This window comes from Macrotis lagotis, chromosome X (assembly GCF_037893015.1).
Source record: "Macrotis lagotis isolate mMagLag1 chromosome X, bilby.v1.9.chrom.fasta, whole genome shotgun sequence".
In the NCBI taxonomy this organism is placed as follows: domain Eukaryota; kingdom Metazoa; phylum Chordata; class Mammalia; order Peramelemorphia; family Peramelidae; genus Macrotis; species Macrotis lagotis.
The window spans coordinates 81726720-81748244 of record NC_133666.1 but is presented as its reverse complement, the minus strand read 5'-3'; the positions used below and the strand labels follow the sequence as shown (position 1 = coordinate 81748244).

The following is a 21525-nucleotide window of genomic DNA, read 5'->3' as shown; positions in this document are numbered from 1 at the left end:
GCTATACAGCTAGGTAATTATGAAGTGTCTGAGATCGGATTTGAACCCAGGTCCCCCTGACTCCAGGGCTGGTGCCTTATCCAGTGCACCACCTAGCTGCCCCTCCACTCATTCTTTAAAATGAGGTTATTCAGGTTCTTATTAGTTCTGGGTCTATGTCTCCCTGACCCAATATTTCATGTGATTTTTATTGCATTGTCATCTGAGAAAAATGTCGAATTTGAGAAATGTTGCAAAGGCCAGTTGACTGGCTTTGGGGAGTTTGAATAGGAGGATGTAGGAGTAAGGGAACAGTCGAGATGTACGCTAATGTTGGGAGCCTGGAGAAATTGTGTTACTACTTCTCCCAGATCACTGATGTGCAGGGGAGGAGTGGACCGTCCAGTTCTAGCTTTTTGCACCCTAACTCCCCCAAAATATCTTTTCTGCACAAACGGGATCCTTGGTTGTTTTTTCGAAAAGCCCTAACTAATTACATTCAGCTGAGATCAGTGTATAACATGGAAACAATGTAAAGATTAACAGAATACCTTCTGTGGGGGGTGGGGGAGGGAAGCAAGAATGGGGGGGGGAATTGTAAAACTCAAAATAAATAAAATCTTTCTTTAAAAAAAATAAGCCCTGACTGTACTCCCCTCCCTCACACTGTCTGGAGTTACAATAACCCGGATGGACCAGCCCGGGTGGTAGAAGTGAGAGAGCAGGGGCGGCTAGGTGGCACAGTGGATAGAGCACCGGCCCTGAAGTCAGGAGTACTTGAGTTCAAATCCGGTCTCAGACACTTAATCTAGACACTTAATCTAGACATTTATCTAGCGGCTTTGGGCAAACCACTTATAACCCCATTGCCTTGCAAAAAAAAAAAAAAAGTGAGAGTAAACAACTCCTATGGAAAGGGCTCAAGGGGAAGGATATTGAGTTCAGTTTTAGACTCCTTTATTAGACTTGGATGGTTGGAGATGTCTCAATGCAGTTAATCGGTAATTTGAGATTAAAGAATGAACTGAAGGTTACAATGGGTTGGGGGAGATCTGAGAATCATCAATTTAGAGATGAATTCAATCCAGGGGAGCTGTTGAGATCCCCAAGTGAAGTAGGGTAGAGGAGAGGCAGCGGAAGGACAGAACTCTGAGGGACATGATTTGGAGGAGCCACCAGCCAAGGAGCAGTCAGACAGAGGAGAATCAGGAGAGAAAGTGCGCATTTTAGCACACCCTCCCCCCAGTCCCAACAAGTTTGCTCCTAACCCCAGCTCTTGCTACTAGAAGCAGGATTTCTTCTGTGTCTCCCTACCGGTAAGGTCCAGCATCTGGCCTCAGAAAGGGGAAAGGAGGGTCCTCAGGAAATATGTTGATAACTGCACATTTTCCAGACCCTCCACAAGCACAAACTATCTACAAAAGAAGATAATTGTGATTTTTTTTTTAAAGACTGATCTCTTTTATTTTTCAAATGAAATTTTTCAGCAAGTAAATAAATACATGGGATGGGAGGGGGAATTTGGAGGCAGGTCATTCTTTAAGTGTCCCAAAAGGGGTTGGAACTGGTGTAAATTATCATGACCCAAGGCTGCCATAGATAACAGGCCTCAGTAAGACAGGCAAAGCTTGCTGCTCCCTTCCCCACATACCCCGACAAATGATCCTAGTGACAGGAGCATGGAAAATCCACAGGCTAGGCCAGATTGGCTGGAATGGGAAATCCTCCCCCATCCCCCCACCATGGAAGAATGTCCCAGATAGGGTTCATTTCCCACTAGTTCCTCAATATCCGGTAAAAATCGTGTCAAGTTTTGACCACTCCTCTGGGTACCCACCCAGAGTGCCCACCCAGCCTCCTGGCTCACTCTGCCCCAAACCTCTTTTGAGGGTCCTGGAGAGAGAGGCTTTAAACCCTCTCAAGCTCCATTTGGTGGGGAGGGGAGGAAGAGTCAGTAAAGACAGAGTCACCCAGTTGGGTCTGTAAGGGAGCCAGGAACAAAAGGCACTACTGGTAAGAGAGAGGGGGCCCTGGCACTTCACTTGAAGCTGGAGGGTCTGGCTGGGGCAGCTCCCACACCCCAGGCTGGTCCATCTCCTCCTTGGCCCAAGAAATGGCCTCTGGAGAATGAGGCCTCACAAGTCAGTAACTTTGTTCTCAACCAGAGCGGCAATCTGTTGAAGCCGGTAGGCCAGCTGCATCTTCTGGCCCACGGTGTCCTCTTCCAGGGCACTGATAATCTGGAAGAAGTCAGAGAGGTCTCTGATCAGCTGGTATTGCCCTCTGGGATCACAGTCACTCTGTGCAGTTCCTCTGAGGCCCTCCTGTATAACTGGAGCAAACCTTCCAGGGAACCAAGTTCCTCTCCCTATCCCAGAGCATCTCTAGGAGAGATGAGGCCTATATCATCATTCTCAGCACAGCCAATCTGAATTTGACTATCAGGATCCCTTTTTTCAGGGAGTTTGGTTCTGGCACTTGGGAGATTATTTCCCCTCTGCAGGTCTTTCAAGATATTAGGGATTAAAGCAAAGCTGGCTGTAGGAAACTGAGAAGATGACCCCACTCAGCTCCCCACTCCCTCCACTTTCTCTCTAAGTTTAAGTGGTTCTAGATATTTAGTTAACCTTAAGGATTCTTCCCCTCCCTTACAAGGTTCTAGGCCCTTCTCTAACCCCCACCCAAAAGCCCACTTGTTCCTCACCTGGTCATAATACTTGTTGATGTAATTATACAGCTCATGCAGGGCAACCAGGCAGGTGATGTCAGAAGCATAATTCTGGGGTTGAGGAGAATACATATGGTTGGGAAGAGTGCTGTCTTTTTGGGGAAGGGACTACTGAGGCCAGAATCACTCTTTTGGATGCTTGGTCACCAGCAGTCCTTTCTGTTCCTCCATTTTACCTCCCCTCCCCATATACTAAATCTGATTCCAACCTACTGGTCCAATCTTAAGCCCCTGCTCCCTTTTTCTTTGTCCAGACTGGTCTTCTTACAATCCTTTTCTTTATAGTCCAGGTCTCAGTCTTGGAGTCAGGAGACCTGGGTTTATTCATGTCCCCCCTCCAATATCTGTTGAGGCAACCTACTGTAGAGAATAGGAAGCTGTCCTTGGCTTCAGGCATATCTGAGTTCCACTTCCAACACTAGCTGTGTGAACTTGGGCAAGTTATTTAACTTCTCTGGGTCCCCATTTCCTTACTTGTAAAATCAGGTAGTTGGACTTGTGGGTCCCCTAAGGTCCCTCCTAGCTTTAAAAATCTATGATCCTCAAAGATTAAATATATATAAATATATGAAAATATATCAACTCTTTTTGTAGTGTCAAAGAACTAGAAACTAAAAGGTGCCCATTTATTGGAGGATGGGTGAACAAATGATGGCACATGAATGTAGTGGAATGTTGCTCTGTTGTCAGAAATGATGAAGGGGATGATTTCAGAGAAACCTGGGAAGACTTATATGAACTGATGAAAAGTGAAGTGAGCAGAACCAGAACAATTTATACAATGACAATAGTATTGAATGGACAACTCTGAAAAAGAAGGCTGATCAATGCAGACGTCAACCATGATTCCAGAGGACTCCTGATGAAACATGTTGTCTCCTCCTGATAGAGCAGAGTGCAGAAAATGTGCAGAAAGAGGCCTATATTTTGAGAAATATTCACTGCAGATATTTATCTTGCTTGACTATGATATTTGGTATAAAGGTTTTTCATTTTTCCCCCCACCAGGGTGGGGGGTGAGGAATAGGAGAGAGGAAATAAATACTTGCTGTTTCAAAAAAAAATTACCAAAAAAAATCTATGACCCTTTGGTCTGTGATACACTGTCTTCAACTATCCCTCTCCTGCCAGCACATCCTTCCAGGAACAATTTAAATGTCCTCTCTTCTAGGTAGTCTTCCCCATTCAACCCAGTCCTTAGGAGGATAGTCATTCCCTCCTAGGACTTCACAACACAATCAAACTTGTTACATCTTTTCCTAATGTTTTGGTTTTTTGGAATTTTTTTTTCCTTGGGGGAGACCAATCTCCCACTCAGACCATAATCTGACCTAGATCAAGACCTAGATCTCTCATTACTTCTGTCCACCCCAATCATCATTGCCAAGGTCCAGTTAGCCATTCAGCCTAAAACAGCTGCCCCACTCACTCTCCAGTCCTGACCTTGCTACTCACCCCTGATAATTCTGTCAAGGCTGAGTTCATTTCCTGGTAGCTGGCGGTTGTATTCTGCCGAATATCTGAGTAATACCTAGGCAATGGGGAGAGATGAAGGAAGGGTCAACCAACCTCCTATGGGCCCTCCCCTCCCCGACAATGGTTTCCTCTCCTCTAGCCCCCTCCCTCTCGGTTGCCCCTGCCCTAGTCATCCAACCACATACTTCTCCACCATCTGCTTGTACCGAGGAATCTCTCGAGCATAGAGAAGTTTATTCACAGGGGAGTCCTGCCATCCACAGACAAAGTAGAAAGAAATAATTCGAACTGAAACATTGCAGGCAAAATTGCTGCCACCCACCCTTGTGGCCCTCTGACCCTGCCGGCCACAGTCCATGGTTTCCATTCCCAACATCTCACTCTCAGTTTCTAGTGCTTCATTCTCTACAGTATCCTTCATGTTAATTTGCCTTTCTGAGTCATCCCCCAAATCTCTCCCAGCCCCTCTTCCTGGATCTTCCCCTTAATACATACTACAAAGGTGTGTCAAAAACTGGTCTCTGGAGATGTGATTCCCCCCATCCCTCCTCACCCTGCCCACTTTGTGCTCTGAGATGGTGCAGGAGTCAATGAAGGTTTGAGCAATGACAGTGAGAATAGCATCCACATTGTCTGAAACTCGAACATCAAAGATGAACTGGGGGTTCTTCAGGGTGTTTACCCAGAAGCGCAGCAGCAAGCTGGCAGCAGAGATCAGAAAAGGAAGAGTATTTTATTACTTCACCCAAACTCCCAAATTGTTTTTTTCTAGAAAGAGGGACACTCATACATTGTGGATTTGAACTCTGATGCAATCTCTTGGGAGAGCTATCTGGCAGTTTCTTAAACAGGAGTTTTAAGAAACTGATGACAATGTTGCATCCAGAAATTCCACAATTGGATATATAGATAAAGAAAACAAGGAACAAGGAACATAGCTGTAAGTCCCTTGTAAGGCACAAAGATCATAGCTGCATTATTTGTCATTGGAGACAAGTGTTTTGGTTTCATTTCTGTGGCCTCAGAGCTCTGAACAGGATACAGACCCATAGAAGGTGTCGAATGAATGGATGACTAAGGTATGCTAGGGAAATGGTCAAATGATGATATTTTGAGTAAACAGAATATTATGGCAACATTAAAAATGGCAAATGTGAGAATTATAAGGAAATATGAAAAGGCAAAAGACAATAGAGTGAAAAAAAGTTGAACTACAAAAATATCATAGGAACTGCCCAACACTACATTTTAAGCTTCTCTGTACAGATGGAAATGTCATTTTTAGTTGTAAAGTTCTGATTATCATATTGGGCTTTATTACAGGGATTACAAAGGTGATAATATTAGTAATATTATATTAAGAAATCAATAAAATATATTATGTTAATAATAAAAAGTAATTTAAAAAACTCCATGACAGGGCAGCTAGATGGTGCAGTGGATAGAGCACTGGTTCTGGAATCAGGAGAACCTGAGTTCAAATCCAGCATCAGACACTTAATAATTACCTGTGTGACCTTGGGCAAGTCACTTAACCCCATTGCCTTGCAAAAACCAGAAAGAAAGAAAGAAAGAAAGAAAGAAAGAAAGAAAGAAAGAAAGAAAGAAAGAAAGAAAGAAAGAAAGAAAGAAAGAAAGAAAAAAATTTAAAAAATTAAAAAAATAAAAAATAAAAACTCCATGACTAGGGATGGACACAATCTTCCATCAGCTCATGTGAATTACTTGAATTATCATGGAAATTAAAGCAACATCTGTCCTTCCTAACATGAAAGTGGAGGGCATCCCCCTACCCCCAACCTTTTTGGACGGGGGGTGGGGAATACTGCTTAAGTGATTAGGAGGCACATACTCTTTCATCATCTTTCTAAAATCTACCTTTTTTCCAAATCTTCCTTCCTTCCCCATGACTCAGATGTTCCTGCTTCCCAAGACCAAGCAGGTAACTTGAATTTGGGTGTAAGGATACCTGGGTTCTGGTTCTGTCCTATCAAGGTCCTGTATGACGTTGGCAAGTCACTTTACTGCTCCAGGCCTCAGTTTACCCCTCTGTGAGATAGATGGTTTGGACTAAGTGGTCTAAGAGACTTTCCAGAGGGTTGGGAGAGGGTTACCTGTTGGTTTTCCAGATGTGCAAAGTCTCCTGGTCCTCAATGCCATATTTGTCCGCCAACTCATCCAAGAAATCAAATAAATATTTGACTGCAATGGGCACAGGTCGGTCCACACTGAGGATGGCTTGGAAGGTATCGTCTACAAACTTTTGTAGTGTTCCCTGTGTGGGAGACAGAGAAGATTCTGTTTGGTATCTTTTCTTTTTATTTATTTGACATAATATATGACAACTTTTAAAAATTGAAGATGATAAGCTTTGGTCTTCATTTAAACTCCACAGTTCCTTCTCTGGATATGGATGGTATTTTCCAACATAAGACTTTAAAAATTGCCTTTGATTGCAAAAATGCACAAGTCCATCAGAGTTGATCATTACCCCATGTTGTTAGTGTGTATCATGTACTGGTTCTGCTCACTCAGCATCAGTTCATGTAAGTCCAGGCTTTTCAGAAATCCTATCCCTCATGATTTCTTATAGGACGATAGTGTTCCATCACATTCATATACCACAATTTGTTTAGTCATTCCCTAATTGATGGACATTCCTTCAATGTCCAATTCTTTGTCACTACAATAAAGAACTACTATGAATATTTTTGTACATGTGGGATTTTTACCCTTTTTCATGATCTCTTCAGGATACAGACCCAGTAGTGTGGATCAAAGGATATGCATATTTTATTGCCCTTTGGGCATAATTCCAAATTGTTCTCCAGAATGGTTGGATCAGTTCACAACTCCACCAACAATGCATTAGTGTTCCAGTTTTCCCATGTTGATCATTTTCCTTTTCATTCATATTGGCCAATCTGAGAGGTGTAAGGTGGTGGTACCTTTTATTTTATTTTTCTTTTTGTTTTTGCAAGGCAATGGGGTTAAGTGACTTGCCCAAGGTCACACAGCTAAGTAAGTGTTAAATATCTGAGGCTGGATTTGAACTCAGGTACTCCTGACTCTAGGGCCGGTGCTCTATCCACTGTGCTACCTAGCTGTCCTCCCCCACCCCCTGTACTTTTTATTTTAATGTAATTTCTTTTCTCAAATCTCTTTTCTCTCCCCTCTCCCCTTCCAAATTATAAAAGTAAAATGAAAAACAAATCCCATCATTCCAAAACCCCTAGTCATACAAAAGAAATTCTCTTATTTTTGTTCAGTACCTGTCAATAGGTCTGTGGAACAGTGATAACCCTGGGACCCATTTTACTTCACTGGTGAATTGTAATGAAAAGACCCCTAGTCTGGACATCCCAAAGCTGGGTGACCTTGGGTTAGTCCCTTTCCCTCTCTGGGCTTGGCTTCTTCATGTGTGAAATGGGAGATGACACTGAGGTCCCTTCCAGATCTGACTTCCTATGGTGGCTGGCTTGGCTCATTTCTCTCTACAAGACTGGAGCGGTCATCCTACTGTTTTGCCTTATGGGTTCTTCTTCCCTGGACTAGTCTCCCAAGCACCTTCTCTGAGGCTGCTTTGATCCCATGATTCCCTCCCAGGCCAGTGTGGCCTCACCCACCTTCATAGAGAGGAGGCGCGTGAGGTAGATTTCGGGGATGGCCTTGGCCCGTTCTCGCTCTCGAAGACTGCTTCTCCTTTGTTTGGGGACCTCGGGCTCTTCAGTAGACTTGACCAGGTGCCAGAGCCGAACGCCACTCTCATCGCCATCCTCCAACATGGGTAAGGCTAGAGAGCACAGCCCATGTGGAGACTCTACCTCCCTCTTCCCCTGTGGCAACTGGGAGCATGTGTATGGCCCATAGGCAAAGGGAGATGGAGTTTGGGATTCTCAACTTGGTCCCACAGACTTGGATAATTCTTAACCCTCCTTCCTACTTTCAGTTTCCCCTTTGGTTCAGCCCAGGCCATAAGGCTGGCCAATGAAGTCTATGGCTAATTAGCTCATGAGGCCATAGTTCTTTTATGAGAAAGTCTCACCAGTCCCATAGATAAATTCCTCCTCCCTACCCTTGACTTCCCTTTGGTTTATCTGGGGAAGTGTTGGGTGGGGATAAGCTGGAGCCCCAATTTCCTTTGACTATGACCCAGAAAAGAAAGTCTGCAGGGTTAGACTCACAGCATTTACAGATATTTAGTTTCAGAAGAGAGTTTTGCAGCCCTCCCTTTGCCCTGATTCCCCCATAAGCCACTCTATGGAGGCACCCCCTTTAGCCCCGTCATTGGCAGCATCCCCAGTAGATGCCCTTCTCTAGCAGCACCCCCACAGCCCCCTCTCTGGTAGCACCTTCCTCACAGCCCCCTCTCTGGCAGTGCCCCCCACAGCCCTCTCTCTGGCAGAACCCCCAATAGACCCCCCTCTCTAGCAGTATCTCCCATAGCCCCCTCTTGGGTAGCACCCCCATCCATGCTACTTACTCTCTCCAGAGAGAAAACTCTGATTGGGACTTTTGGGGATGCTGTTCCCGTTATGCAGGCGGGGGATGAGGCCCACAGTTGCCCCATCTGGGACCTACAGAGAGGGAAAGCGGAGCAGGACAGAGTTGGTAGGAGCAGGGCCCCCTCCAGGATCTCTCCTCCTCCACCTCTGGCTGCATTCTGCCCAGCACCTTATAATGTTGCAAGGTGTTGAGTCTTTTCCACTGATTCTGGGTTACAGAGGTCAGATCCTCATCTGAGAGGGTCAGGTGCCCAGCCACTCCAGAACGCCACTCTAAGGAAAGAAGGGGTTGGGGGAAAAGAAGAGTCTGAGAGTTTCACCAGTTTAGCAAGAAGAAAAATCATCAGATCTTAGAGAGTCGACTTTGGGCCTGGGCTCCCTTGATCTCAGAGGTCACCCCGATTCACTCCCTTTTCTTCAATCAGATAAAGAATTTGGACTCTTTGCTCATCACTCCCTAGCTCAGAAACATACAATTGATTCCCCTTGGTTCATTAGATAAAATCCAAAATCATTAGCCTGGCATTCAAGGCCCCCCATGACCTGGTTCCACCTTTCTAACCTCATCTCACACATATTTTATGCTCCATGGATCTAAGAACATGGGGTGTCTCTGAAAACCCCCTCCCACCCCCCACTACATGTCTTTGGGCCTACTCTTTGACTCATATTAATTATCCTGCTAAGCTCAAGTTAGGTGCAACCTTCCCTGTCTTTCCCAGACCCCAAGGTTTCTCCCCCTCCATTCCTTATCCCAGAGGCTTAGATGGAGACAGTCTGGGTTACTTGGAATATTACAGGGTCTGGCAGGCATTGATGTCCCTGAAGGTATAGGAAGAATCCTAGAGGGCTTCTTCAGATGGGGTGAGGTGCTCTAGGAGGCCCTGGAGGGGATGAAGAATGTCTCACCAAGGTCAAGGGCATGCACTGAAGGCCTCTGGGAGAAGGGTGTGCCCTTATAGATCTGGTCCAGCACCTTCTCCTTGACCTGAGTGATGGTGTCTGTGTTGAGCACTCGGGCAGGAACTCGCTGTAGCTCACTGTTGCCAGCCCCAGGCCCCACCAGCACAGTCAATGTCATTGGCCAGAATTCCACATCCTCCCGCAAAAGCCGGCTGTCATTCAATGTCCTCTTTGCCTTGCCTGTCACTGCGTCCACGGGGCCCTTGTCGACCTGGTACTTGATGGCCCGAAATAACATATACAAGGGTTCCCCTGCCACCTCCTGGGATTGGGAGAAGAGAGGAGCATCAGTCAGTAGACTTGGGAAAACAAGGAGGCCTTGGACAAAGGGGAGATATTCATTAGATGATGAGATTTCAGAAATGATGGTGATATTGGTCAGCAGGAGAGTAGGATTGGTGGGGGTCTCCTGTCAGACTGGGGCAGGGATCTGAGCCATTCCCATTTAGATCTTTAGGAGGGGTGAGGTTACATCACCTTCAGGAAGGAGTAGAGACAGATAGACATCCAGTTGGTTAGAAGCTTCTCCACCATGGTCTCAGTCCTATAAGAGACACAAGACCATCATCAGAGTGGAAGAAGAGCCTTGAGTTCAAGAGGTGGACAATTGTCCTATGAATTTTTATATACCTACACAGTTACCCTTGGTCAAAATATAGGTTTTGTTTCTTTTTCTCTGTTATATGGTAAATCTCACTGGGGTGGCATGGTTGAGGGGGAGGGGGTTTTCAAACAGAAGGTAATATAAAGAGAAAGGGAAGGGGAGGCTGCAAAAGATAAAAGAATACATTTTTGCCCATTCTCTGAACTCATCTTGGACCTGCCTACAGAGAGCCTCAATATGTAAGTAAATAAGGCTCCTTGGAGTAGCATCGGAAAGAAAGTGGGGGAGGGTGATATACCCCATTTGGGGGGAAATGGGTTTTTTTTCCCTATTTTTCAATTACACGTAAAGACAGTTTTCAACACTCATCTTTTATAAGATTTGGAGTTTCTTCCCCCCCTTCCTTCTCCCTCCTCCATCTGATATATCACATTAAACATATTTCCACATTAATGACATGCCCTTAATAAACACTTCCTACACAATTTGGCAAGATTGGCAGGACATAGGTGATCACTCCCATTTTAGAGATGAGGAAACTGAGTTTTTAGAAGAAAGTGAAGTGACTTCAAGTCACGTGATTGAACATCAAACTCGGGATGTGAAGGGAGGTGTTCTAAGGCTGGTGTAATTTCTAACACCCCCACCAATCAGGTTAGAGTTCAGTTAAGTTGGCCCGTAGCTCTGGCTCCCTCTGTCCTCTTTACCTGCGAAGCATCAGTTTGGGGTTCTTGTGGACATACTGGGCTGTAAGGTCACTGAGAAGGGTCTTCATGATGTCGGTCAGATATTCTAGTTTGCCATGGAGGGCCAGAGACAGCAGCGAGGCCACGTAGCATCGATCTCGTTGGGAGAATGTGGGCTGTTCCTCTAGGGTGTGGATAAACTTGGGGAAGGAAATGAGCCTCTTTCAGTCCATTCTCCAAGCCAGCCTCAGCCCAGTCACCTGCCATCACCCCCCAGGGGGATCCTCAACTTGCTCTCCTGGCTACATCCCTCATCCGAACCTCAAATTTTAGTGGATTTCAAGCCCCACTGGAATCAAAAGTGTGAAAACTCAATGACTGAGGGGGAAAGTACTTGAGAATGAATGAACAAAGATTTCACTTGAGGAATTAAGGAAGAATTAACGTAGTTTGTTAGGTTGGGGGGGGGGGCTTTATTGTCTTCAGAATCTCAGTCGGTTTTTCTTGGCTTTTCGATGAATCAAGAGTCAAGAGCTTTATGGGGAGGAATTTCCTTCCCCTCCCCCCAACCACTAATTTTCAGAGCCACCTGGGGCACTGAGATCAAAGCACTCTCTGATCACATAGCCTGAAATTATCCTGAAGCATTTATTTATTAAGCAACCACCTTGTGCCAGGCCGGAGGCTAGGAGGTAGGGAAGGAAGCAAAGCCAAACTCAGCTCTTTTGGAGCCTAAATTCCTTGGGAAGGCAGGATGTGTACCTACTGCAAATGCAAAATAAATGTAGAGAACATTCAAGGGGCCCGAGGTGGGGGGGCAGTCACATGAGAAAAGGTTTGAGATGAACCTCCAGAGACCCTAAGAGGAGGAGGAGGAAAAGGCAAGAAGGAATAGTTCAGGCAAAATCACAATAGGCACAGGGATTAAAGGTTTATGAGTAGGGGAATGAGTGGCATGACCAGATTTATGCCTTAGAAAAATTTATTTTTTACAGAAGGAAATATTTCAGGGCAGCTACATGGCACAGTGGATAGAGCACTAGCTCTGGAGTCAGGAGGACCTGAGTTCAAATCCAATCTCAGACATATAATAATTACCTAGCTGTGTGACCTTGGGCAAGTCACTTAACCCCCACTGCCTTGCCAAAAAAAAAAGAAAATATTTGGAAGTCTATCTACTGAAAAATACCCAGGAACCCCACCTATAAAACACTTTTTTTGGGGGGGGGCAGAAGTATAAATAATTGGAGAAATGTTCATTATTCATGGATAGGTCAAACCAACTGAATAAAATGAAAGTTCTAAGTATTTTATCTAGTAATGAACTACCAAAGAATTATTTTATGTGACTAGAAAAATAATAATGAAATTCAAATGCAGAAACAATAATCAAGAATATGAAGGGAAGTAGTAAGGGAAAAAAGTAGGAAGGTTGATCTGGGGTCAGTTAGCACAGTGCATAGTGTCCAACCTGTCATCAGGAAGACTCATTTTCCTGAGTTCAAATTTGGTCTCAGACATCTACTAGTTTTCTGACCAAGAGTGAGTCACTTTGCCCTAAATGCCTCAGTTTCTTCATCTGTACAGTGAGATGGAGAAAGAAATAGCAAAGCACTCCAGGATATTTGCAAACAAAACTTCAAATGAAGTCATGAAGAATCAGGCATGAGTGAACAACAAACAAAAGCAGTAACAGCAACAACAAAAGGTAGACCAAAGCATAGACATATCAGAACCAGATCTCAAACTATACTACACATCAACACAAAGCTGGAATCATCAAAAGGATCTGGAATTAGTCTAAAAATAGAGAGGCTCATTTCTCAGATACAAAGAGAACCGAATTAAACTTGTAAAAATAAGAGTCATTATTCAATTTTATTAATTGGTCAAAGGATATGAACTAGCAGATGAAGAAATTAAAGCTATCTATAATCCTATGACAAAATGCTCCAAATCATTATTGGTCAGAGAAATACAAATTAAAACACCCCAAGGCACCACCTCATAAGCTATCAGATTGGCTAAAATGACAAAAAAAAGGGAAAATAATCAGTGTCAGAGATGATGAAGGAAAATTGGAGCACTAATGGCATTGTTGGTGGAGTTATGAATTTATCCAACAATTCTCAAGAACAAATTGGAACTATGTTCACAGGGCTAGGAAACTGTGGTCCAATTTTATCCAAAGAGATCATAAAAAGGGGAAAAGATCCATGTATACAAAATATTTATAGCAGTCCTTTTCATAGTGGCAAAGAATTGAAAATTGAGGGAATACCTATCAATTGAGGAATGGCTGAACAAGTCGTGGTATATGAATATAAGGGCATACTATTGTGCTATATTAAAAATTCTGAGCAGGTGGATTTCGGAAAAGCCTGGAATGACTTTTTAAAAATAGAAATGTCAATTAGCAGAACAGAATAGAATATAATATAATCATAATAGTATACTAAATGATAAAACTCAGAGGTGTTATGAGACTCAAATAAGATGATGGATGTATTTTTCAAACCTTAAACTGGTACATAAATGCTAGTAGCAATTGTCATTCTTATTATTAGGCTACAATCACCAGACCTCCAGTTTACTAATGACTTAATTCTCTGAACCTTCCACAGCATTTCTGCAGAGTTCAAGAAAGGTTTATACAAGGTTGTTCTAGTAACCATTTGACAACTTGCTCCCCAGAGGAGGAAAAAAAACTGCATGCACACACACACACTTTAAAGTTTAATCTGGGTCAGAGTCAGGAGTACCTGAGTTCAAATCCAGCTTTAGACACTTAATAATTACTTAGCTGTGTAGCCTTTGGGCAAGCCCCTTAAACCCCATAGCCTTGCCAAAAAAAAAAAAGTTTAATCTGGATCATTAACACTTTAAACCTAGAAAATCAACAAAACACTAGATCAAGTCTTGGTTTTTAGTTGAACTGCTTGTTTTTGAAGTGTAAATGCTCACACTGAAATTTAATAATAAGCTTCAGCACAACTCAAAAACTCCAGTTCCTGGGGTGGGGTGAGAGAGAAGGAAAAATTTTCTAGGAAAATTGGAAAGCAATTAGGAAGAACATTCACATAGTATACCAAGATAAACTCCACAGGGACAATGGCTTTTGATATCATAAGCAAATGAGAAAAAGAAGGGATAAATTTACCTTTCAAATCTATAGATATGGGAAGAGTTCACAACCCCAAACTAATGAAGGAGACATTACAGAAGATAAAATGGATAATTTTGATGATTAAAAAATGTAAAAATTTTTGCACAAATCTAACGCAGTTAAAATTAGAAAGGAAACAGGTAACTGAGGGGAAAATCTTTGTGGCAAATTTCACTAAGAAAAATCTTATGGCCAAGATATATAAAGAATTGATTTAAAGAACCCTCCCCCAATAGATGAAGGTCAAAGGATATATAAACAGGCAGTTTTCTTTCTTTTTTTAAAGAAATTAAAACAAACACAGGTTTTTATTCTGAATAAAAATAAACATTTTTCAACCAAAACAAAATGTGTTTTTATTCTGAATAAAAATATGCAGTTTTTCAATTAAAACAAAGTATTTTTATTCTAAATACAATGTAATTTTCGTAGGTTTTTTTTTTCTCAAGGCAATGGGGTTAAGTGGCTTGCTCAAGGCCACACAGCTAGGTAATTATTAAGTGTCTGAGATCAGATTTGAACCCAGGTACTCCTGACTCCAGGGCCGGTGCTTTATCCACTGTGCCACCTAGCTGCCCCGACAACATAATTTTTTAAAAAAACAGGCAGTTAAGAAGAAAGAAATTCAAGCTATCAGTAGACATTTGAAAAATGCTTCAAATCACTAATAATTAGAGACATGCAAATCAAAGCAATTCTGAGGCTCTACTTCTTACCTATCAGACTGGCAACTTGCATTGTAGATGGAATTGTGAATTGATCTATCAGTTCTGGAAAGCAATCTGAAACTATGCCCCCACCAAGTTACCAAACTATGCACATTCTTTTACCCATCTGTCCTATATGCCCCAAAGAAGAAAGCAGAAAAGGACCCATATGTACAAAACAATTTCTAGTAGTACTTTTCATAGCCCCAAGCTGAAAAAATTATGATGTATTACAAAATGGATAGTGTCAGAGGAAAGTGGGAAGATTTTTATGAACTGATGCAGTGAAGTAAGCAGAATTAGCAGAAATCTAGCAACATTATGAAGAGGAAACTTGGTAAGATTCGAACTCATATCAATGTAATGAGAAATCATGAGTCCAAATGACTGAAGATGAACCACTCCAGCCACCCCCTGCCAGAGAGGTGATGGACTCAAAGGGCAGTATATATTTGGACACAGCCAATGTGGGAATTTGTTTTGCTAGACTGAATATTTATTATGAAGGTTTTATTTTTCATTTTTTCAGTTGTTCAATAATGGTGGTGAGTGGTAAGGAGAAATAATAAATGCTTATACAATTAATTATTTTTTAAAAAGAAAGATAATTTTGGCATTTGTGTAGAGGATGAATCAGAAAAGAGAAGTTGAGGTCAAGGGAGATCAAATAAGAAATTATCATAGGTACAGTATGTGTCAGAGAAAAGACATACAAGGCTTCCTGACTTCATAACTTGTCCATTATCCACTATACTATACTGCCTAATGCCATAGAAGCAGCTATGTAGTACTGCAGTGGATAGAGAATTAGACCTGGAGTCAGGAAGACCTGAGTTCATATCACACCTCAGATACTAGCTGTGTGTCCCTGGGCGAGTCATTTCACCTCAAATTTTTCAACTATGTAGTACTTAGCTTTCAGGGTTATTAGGAGGATCACATGAGGAAAATATTTATAAATTGCCTGTCACATAATAGTTGTTTAAGAAATATCACGGGAGGGGGGGGAGGGTGGCTAGGTGGCGCAGTGGATAGAGCACCAGTATGGAGTACCTGAGTTCAAATCCGGCCTCAGACGCTTAATAATTACCTAGCCACTTAACCCCATTGCCTTGAAAAAACTTAAAAAAAAAAAAAGAAATATCACAGGGGAGCAAAACTCAATATTTGATAATTAATAGATCATTTATAAACTTAGGTATCATTCATAACCTGTATCTTATTGCTTATTGTCTCGAGGAGGAAGAGGAAAGAAGGAGGGATAGAATTTGGAACTCAAAACTTAAAAAAAAACCTCAATTGTTTAAAAATTATTTTAGGTTTTTTTTTTTTTTTTTTTTTTTTGCAAGGCAAATGGGGTTAAGTGGCTTGCCCAAGACCACACAGCTAGGTAATTATTAAGTGTCTGAGACTGGATTTGAACCCAGGTACTCCTGACTCCAAGTCCGGTGCTTTATCCATTGCGCCACCTAGCTGCCCTAAAAATTATTTTAACATGTAATAAGGGAAATTAAAATAAATTAATTTCTGTTTCTAAAATAAATTTAGTCATCATTCAAAAGTTCCCTCCTTAGTCTACCCCATGTATCCCAACTCACTGTCTTAGGCCTTCAAAAAGGAAATGGTTTGCAGAAAGATCCTTAGAAAAATGAGGGAACCCTTTGTGAACCTTTTTATTTTCATGAAAGAAAAGATTCACTGTTACATCAGTGTCAGAAAAATCACACACACACACACACACACACACACACACACTCAAATTACCACTTGATTTGGTATTTGTTTTAAGAATTAGCTAACATTATAGCCCAAATTTTGTTAAATGTGAGCTAAAATAACCATGTTTCATAATTTTTTAATTTCATTTTTCAATCTAAAATCCTAATCAGACTTAAAAAAAATCACCATTCCTGAGTTCAAATCTGGCCTCAGACACTTACTAGCTGTGTGACCCTGGACAAGTCACAACCCCAATTGCCTCTGGAAACAAAAAAAAAGTGGCTTTTCCCTGGAATCAATTTTCCTAGAATAATGACCTTGGTGTACTTTATACATCAATATTCATTAGGTTAAATGTCAATGATTTCTAAACTAGTGAAATGTATTTTGGTTTAATGCTGATCTTTTCATAGAATATTTAATTTTTACAAATCCTATGTGATTTCTGGGTACATTAAGAGAACCAGCCTCTAGGATGAGAGAGATGCCAGTTCTTCTGATCTCTGCCCTTCTCAGGCCACAGTCTGAGGGGTAGGGAAGAAATAACCATTTATATAGATCCCACTGCTAGTTAAGTATGTGAGATCACTTTTTTTTTTTCTGAGATCACTTTTGAACTCAGGCCTTCCTGACTCTAGGCCCAATGCTCTAATCATTGAGCAACCCAGCTGGAGCATTGTGTTCTTGCCTTCCAGGAATTAGGAATTCCCAGTTTTGTCCTTTATCTTTCATGAACCCTATGCCTCAATCAAACTGGCCAATTCTGTCTATTCCTGTCCTATCTCCTCCCCTCACCCCCTTCCTGTCTCCCTTCAGGCTCTTTCCCTAGGCCTGAAGTGAACCCTTTCCTTCTTCACTTACCAATGCCTGACCCATATCCAGGTGGTGAAGTGGATAGAGCATTGGCCTTGGAGTCAGGAGGATCTGAGTTCAAATTGGGCCTCAGATACTTACTAGCTGTGTCACCTAAGGCAAATCACTTAACTCCAATTCTCTCACATCTGGGGCCATCTCCAATCTTCCTGATTTTTTTTTTTCATTTTAAGAAAAACTTCATTTATTTCTGTATTCTCTAGAGGTCTTTTTTTTCAATTGATATTTTATTTTGTTTTCTGAGTTATATCTGACCACTGGACTCAGAGCACCCTGGAGGAGAAAGTGAGGTTGGTCAAATCCAGTTCACATGCGTGTCATTATATCATCTCTCTGATGTTATAGTCTTCTTCAAAAATGGAAGACAAATATCATCATCATCCATAACTAACTCAATGCTGCTTCCTCCAGGAAGTCTGTTCAAAAACCCTTGCAGTTAACAAGGAGCTCTGCAATGTATTCTGTCTTGCCCCCTTGCTGATGAACTGATTCCGTAAAATTGTAGATGGTATCTGAAGAGAGATCTTGCCCAGCACTACACAGTATAGTGGCAAGAGAGCCAGACTTGGAGGCCAGAAGACCCACGTAGGAGTCTTGACTCTGGCTGTGATCCTCCCTGTACTAGCTGTAGAGAAGTCTGGATTTTGGGGGGGATTGGGGGAATGTTCCTCCTATGGGAGTTTCCCCTGTAACAATGAAATCTAAGAAAAAAATAAATTAAGAAAAGAAAACAAAATGAACCCCACTAAAACAATGAAATCTAAGGCCCACTACTAGACTAGAAGCATCATGGTGCTATGCCTTACCTAGACTGGGCCAAGGTGCTATGTCCACCATTCAGCAGACATCCCATAAATTCTGTTTGTATTGGACCAAGCACTATATAAAGCAACATATGTTTTGATTAAACTAATGGAGTAGGAGAGGTGAGGTTCTAGAAAGAGTCAGTTATTCAATCAATATTAAGTGCTTATTCTGTACTGAAGAACTCCAGTGCTAGGCACTGGAGATACAAAAATGAAAAAGAAAACCCAACTAATCCCCAAGGAGTTTACAATTTATTGGGTATTTAACAAACAAAAAGAGGCTGGAAAATGGGGGGTGGGGTAGGGAGGAAAGGGACCACCAAATGGAGGTTTGGAGTCCATGGCCCCAGCCTCTGATCTAAGAGGCCGAGGGTAGTAAAGAGGTGGAGGACCAGGGTTGAATGGAGGTCTTGCAGGGTGATAAGGTTATCCCAATAATAAGCCTCTAGGGGAATGGGGAAGAAGCCAGGCAGAGAAATTCGAAAGCAGTGCCAGATACCATCTGGCTAGATGGGAAATGGGGAGATGTATGAGCTGAAGTTTGGTGTTTGAAGGGCCAGTATCACATGAGAGAGGGCTCAAGATTTATTCTGGTGACCCCAGGAGACAAAACCAGGAACAATGAGTGGAAGTTACAGAGCCAGATTAAACTCAACCATCAAGAATCATTTATGTGCCTATTAAGTCTCAAACACTCTCTAGACCTCAGAGTTATTCAGGGATGAGCTAGTTCCCAGCTGGGGAGGAGATGTTCAGATACAAATGGGAACAAAAGTAGATGAAAGGACCCTGGAATGAGGGAGGAAAAGGAACAGCACATTCCAGAAGGATAACAAAGTAGATGAAAAGGACCCTGAAGGGACAATTCTGAGCCAGCAAAACCCTGATTACTGGCCAGGCGATTAGATAAGGAAGTGCTTATTCTGGGCCAAGCTGCTGGGGACTGGGTACCAGAACTGAGCCTGCCTTTCATGTCTTAGCAACCTTGACCAAATTTGGGTTTTGCATTTGTGGACAAATTGTTTCTTTATTGTTTTTATTTTGGGTTAGGAATTCTGGTGAGGAGAGAGGGATGAGGGCCATATCTAGAAATGACAGTGCTGTTATTTTAAAATACATTAATAAAAAAGAAAGAAAGAAAGAAAGAAAGAAAGAAAGAAAGAAAGAAAGAAAGAAAGAAAGAAAAGAACTGTGGGGGCAACTTGGTGGTGAAGTGCATAGATCACCAAAGGACCTAAATTCAAATCTCACTTCGGACACACTAGCTGGGTGACCCTGGGCACTTATCCCCGATTGCCCCCTCCAAATAAAAAGAACTAGGGGAGGGTATTTCTATATATTGGGGGTGTATGTGTATGCATGGACAACTTAGCTGGTAGTCCCCTCTACTCCATCTGATGCTTTTAAGTTGGGGAGTAGCGGACATATCAGATTTGAGAAGGAACCCATGAATCTAGGCTGGGGTGAGCTTCTGGGGGCATTGCTAGCTCTCCACTTGCCAACTCACACTCGAGGTCACATACACTTCTCCTCTCCCCATCACATTCATGGGCTCAAAAAAAACCACTCTGGATGCTTCCCAGGCCTCAGAGTCTATCTAAGGAGGCTAGTCAGGGGTCATCAGTCTTCTAACTCATTTGTGGCTGAATCCCCCCAATGACAAACTAGACAAGGGACTGCTTGAAAACTTTCAAAGACTAAGACAGGGTCCATTTCTCATGTGACCTCAAACCTAAGTTGGCCTTTCCCCACTGCTCCTGCTTCTACCTTCTAGGACCAACCAGAATGAGGCTCTCCCTCCCCTCTCCAATACTTGAAAAAAAATTCTCACTTTCCCCCAGCCCCAGGCTTCTCTTCTCCAGAATAAACATTCCCAGTTCCTTGAACCCACCCTTTGGAGCTTATCACTCAACCAATCCACTAGCATTTGTTAAGAGTCTATTAGGTGCAGAAACTTGATTCCTGCTCTCAAGAGGCTCCCAGTCTACTGGGGTAGACAACATGCGGAAAAACTTTATAAGATAAATGGAGTGGAGTCTCAGCAAGCTCCACCCCATCTGCTATCCCACAGTTCTCACCACCCCCCCGTCCCCCCTCAGCTATCTGGCTCTGCTTTCTGCTCTACTTTACCCCATACAGAATTGATTTTTAAATTCCAAATACAGACCTTTCTATTGATCTTTCTTTTTTAAAAAGATACTTTATTTTTTTCAATTACATGTAAATATATTGGTCTTTCTTAAATAAAATCTCATTTGTTTTAGTCTGCATCCTCCCAGTCACCTGGACTCCTAGCATCTATCTCTTCCTGGACTCTTTTATTTTTAAGCAAGGCAATATGGTTAAGTGACTTGCCCAAGGTCCCATAGCTAGGTCATTATTAAGTGTCTGTGGTCGGATTTGAAGTCAGGTACACCTGACTCCAGGGCCGGTGCCTTATCCACTGTACCATATAGCTGCCCCGCTGGTCTGGACTCTTCATTTTCCCTCCCCTTTCCTCCCCCACTTTCAGCTCCCACCCCATATTCAATCAGTTGCCAAGTCCTCAATATCTCCTGTACCTTGTACGACAATAACTATTGCAAGTTGTCATCCTCTCTCACTTGGAACATTACAAAATAGCCTCCTAAGGGGCTTCCTGATTTCAGGCTCCCCCTTCTCCCCAATACTCTATCAACCTGCCAAATGACATTGCTAAAGCATAGGTCTATCCATTGATACTCCTCTCCTCAAGATGTTCCTCTGACTCCCTCTTGCCCCTAAGTTAAAATACAAACTCCTATTTGGCATTTTAAAGTGGGGTGGCACAGTAGATAGAAAACAGGGCTTGGAAACAGGAAGATCCTGAGTTCAAATCCAATCTCAAACACTTACTAGCTATGTAATCCTGGACAAGTCATTTAGCCTTGTTTGCTTCTGTAAATGAACTGGAGAAGAGAATAACAAACCTCTCCAGTATCTCTGCCAAGAAAACCCCAACTGAGATTGCCAAGAGTCAGACACAACTGAACAACAACAAAGTTGGCATTTTATTTACTGAAAGACTTGGCTTCACAGTTTGTCTCCAACTTACCTTTCTATACAGGTTTCATTCTATTCCCCCTTGCTTAGTCTAAGCTTCTACCAAGGTAGTTTATTTGCTATTCCCCTTACACATGATTTTCTATTGCATGCCTTCTTGTCTTTTCTCAGGTTTTTTTCTATGCTTGGCATGTTCTCCCTCCTACTGCCACCTCATTCAGGAGCTCTTTTCTAATTTTTCTCAATTGTTAGTAGCCCCACATCTCCCATCCCTCATCATTATGTTTATTTT

The 21525-nt window shown here is 42.4% G+C and overlaps 1 protein-coding gene across 3 annotated transcripts in view; it reads right to left on the bottom strand.

The window, feature by feature from the left end:
• Positions 1-1296: 1296 nt before the first annotated feature.
• Positions 1297-21525, bottom strand: part of PLXNB3 (plexin B3) — a 49579-nt gene continuing 29350 nt past the window's right edge. For all 3 annotated transcript variants that reach the window (XM_074208537.1, XM_074208536.1, XM_074208535.1), the window contains 12 exons: positions 10963-11141; positions 10129-10195; positions 9598-9913; positions 8858-8961; positions 8667-8760; positions 7810-7976; positions 6298-6458; positions 4737-4884; positions 4369-4433; positions 4163-4238; positions 2684-2758; positions 1297-2219 (listed from right to left, as the gene is read on the bottom strand). In XM_074208537.1, the coding sequence (XP_074064638.1) occupies positions 2115-2219; positions 2684-2758; positions 4163-4238; positions 4369-4433; positions 4737-4884; positions 6298-6458; positions 7810-7976; positions 8667-8760; positions 8858-8961; positions 9598-9913; positions 10129-10195; positions 10963-11141 (1557 nt within the window). In that variant the 3' untranslated portion in view covers positions 1297-2114. The remainder of the gene's footprint in view (positions 2220-2683; positions 2759-4162; positions 4239-4368; positions 4434-4736; positions 4885-6297; positions 6459-7809; positions 7977-8666; positions 8761-8857; positions 8962-9597; positions 9914-10128; positions 10196-10962; positions 11142-21525) is intronic.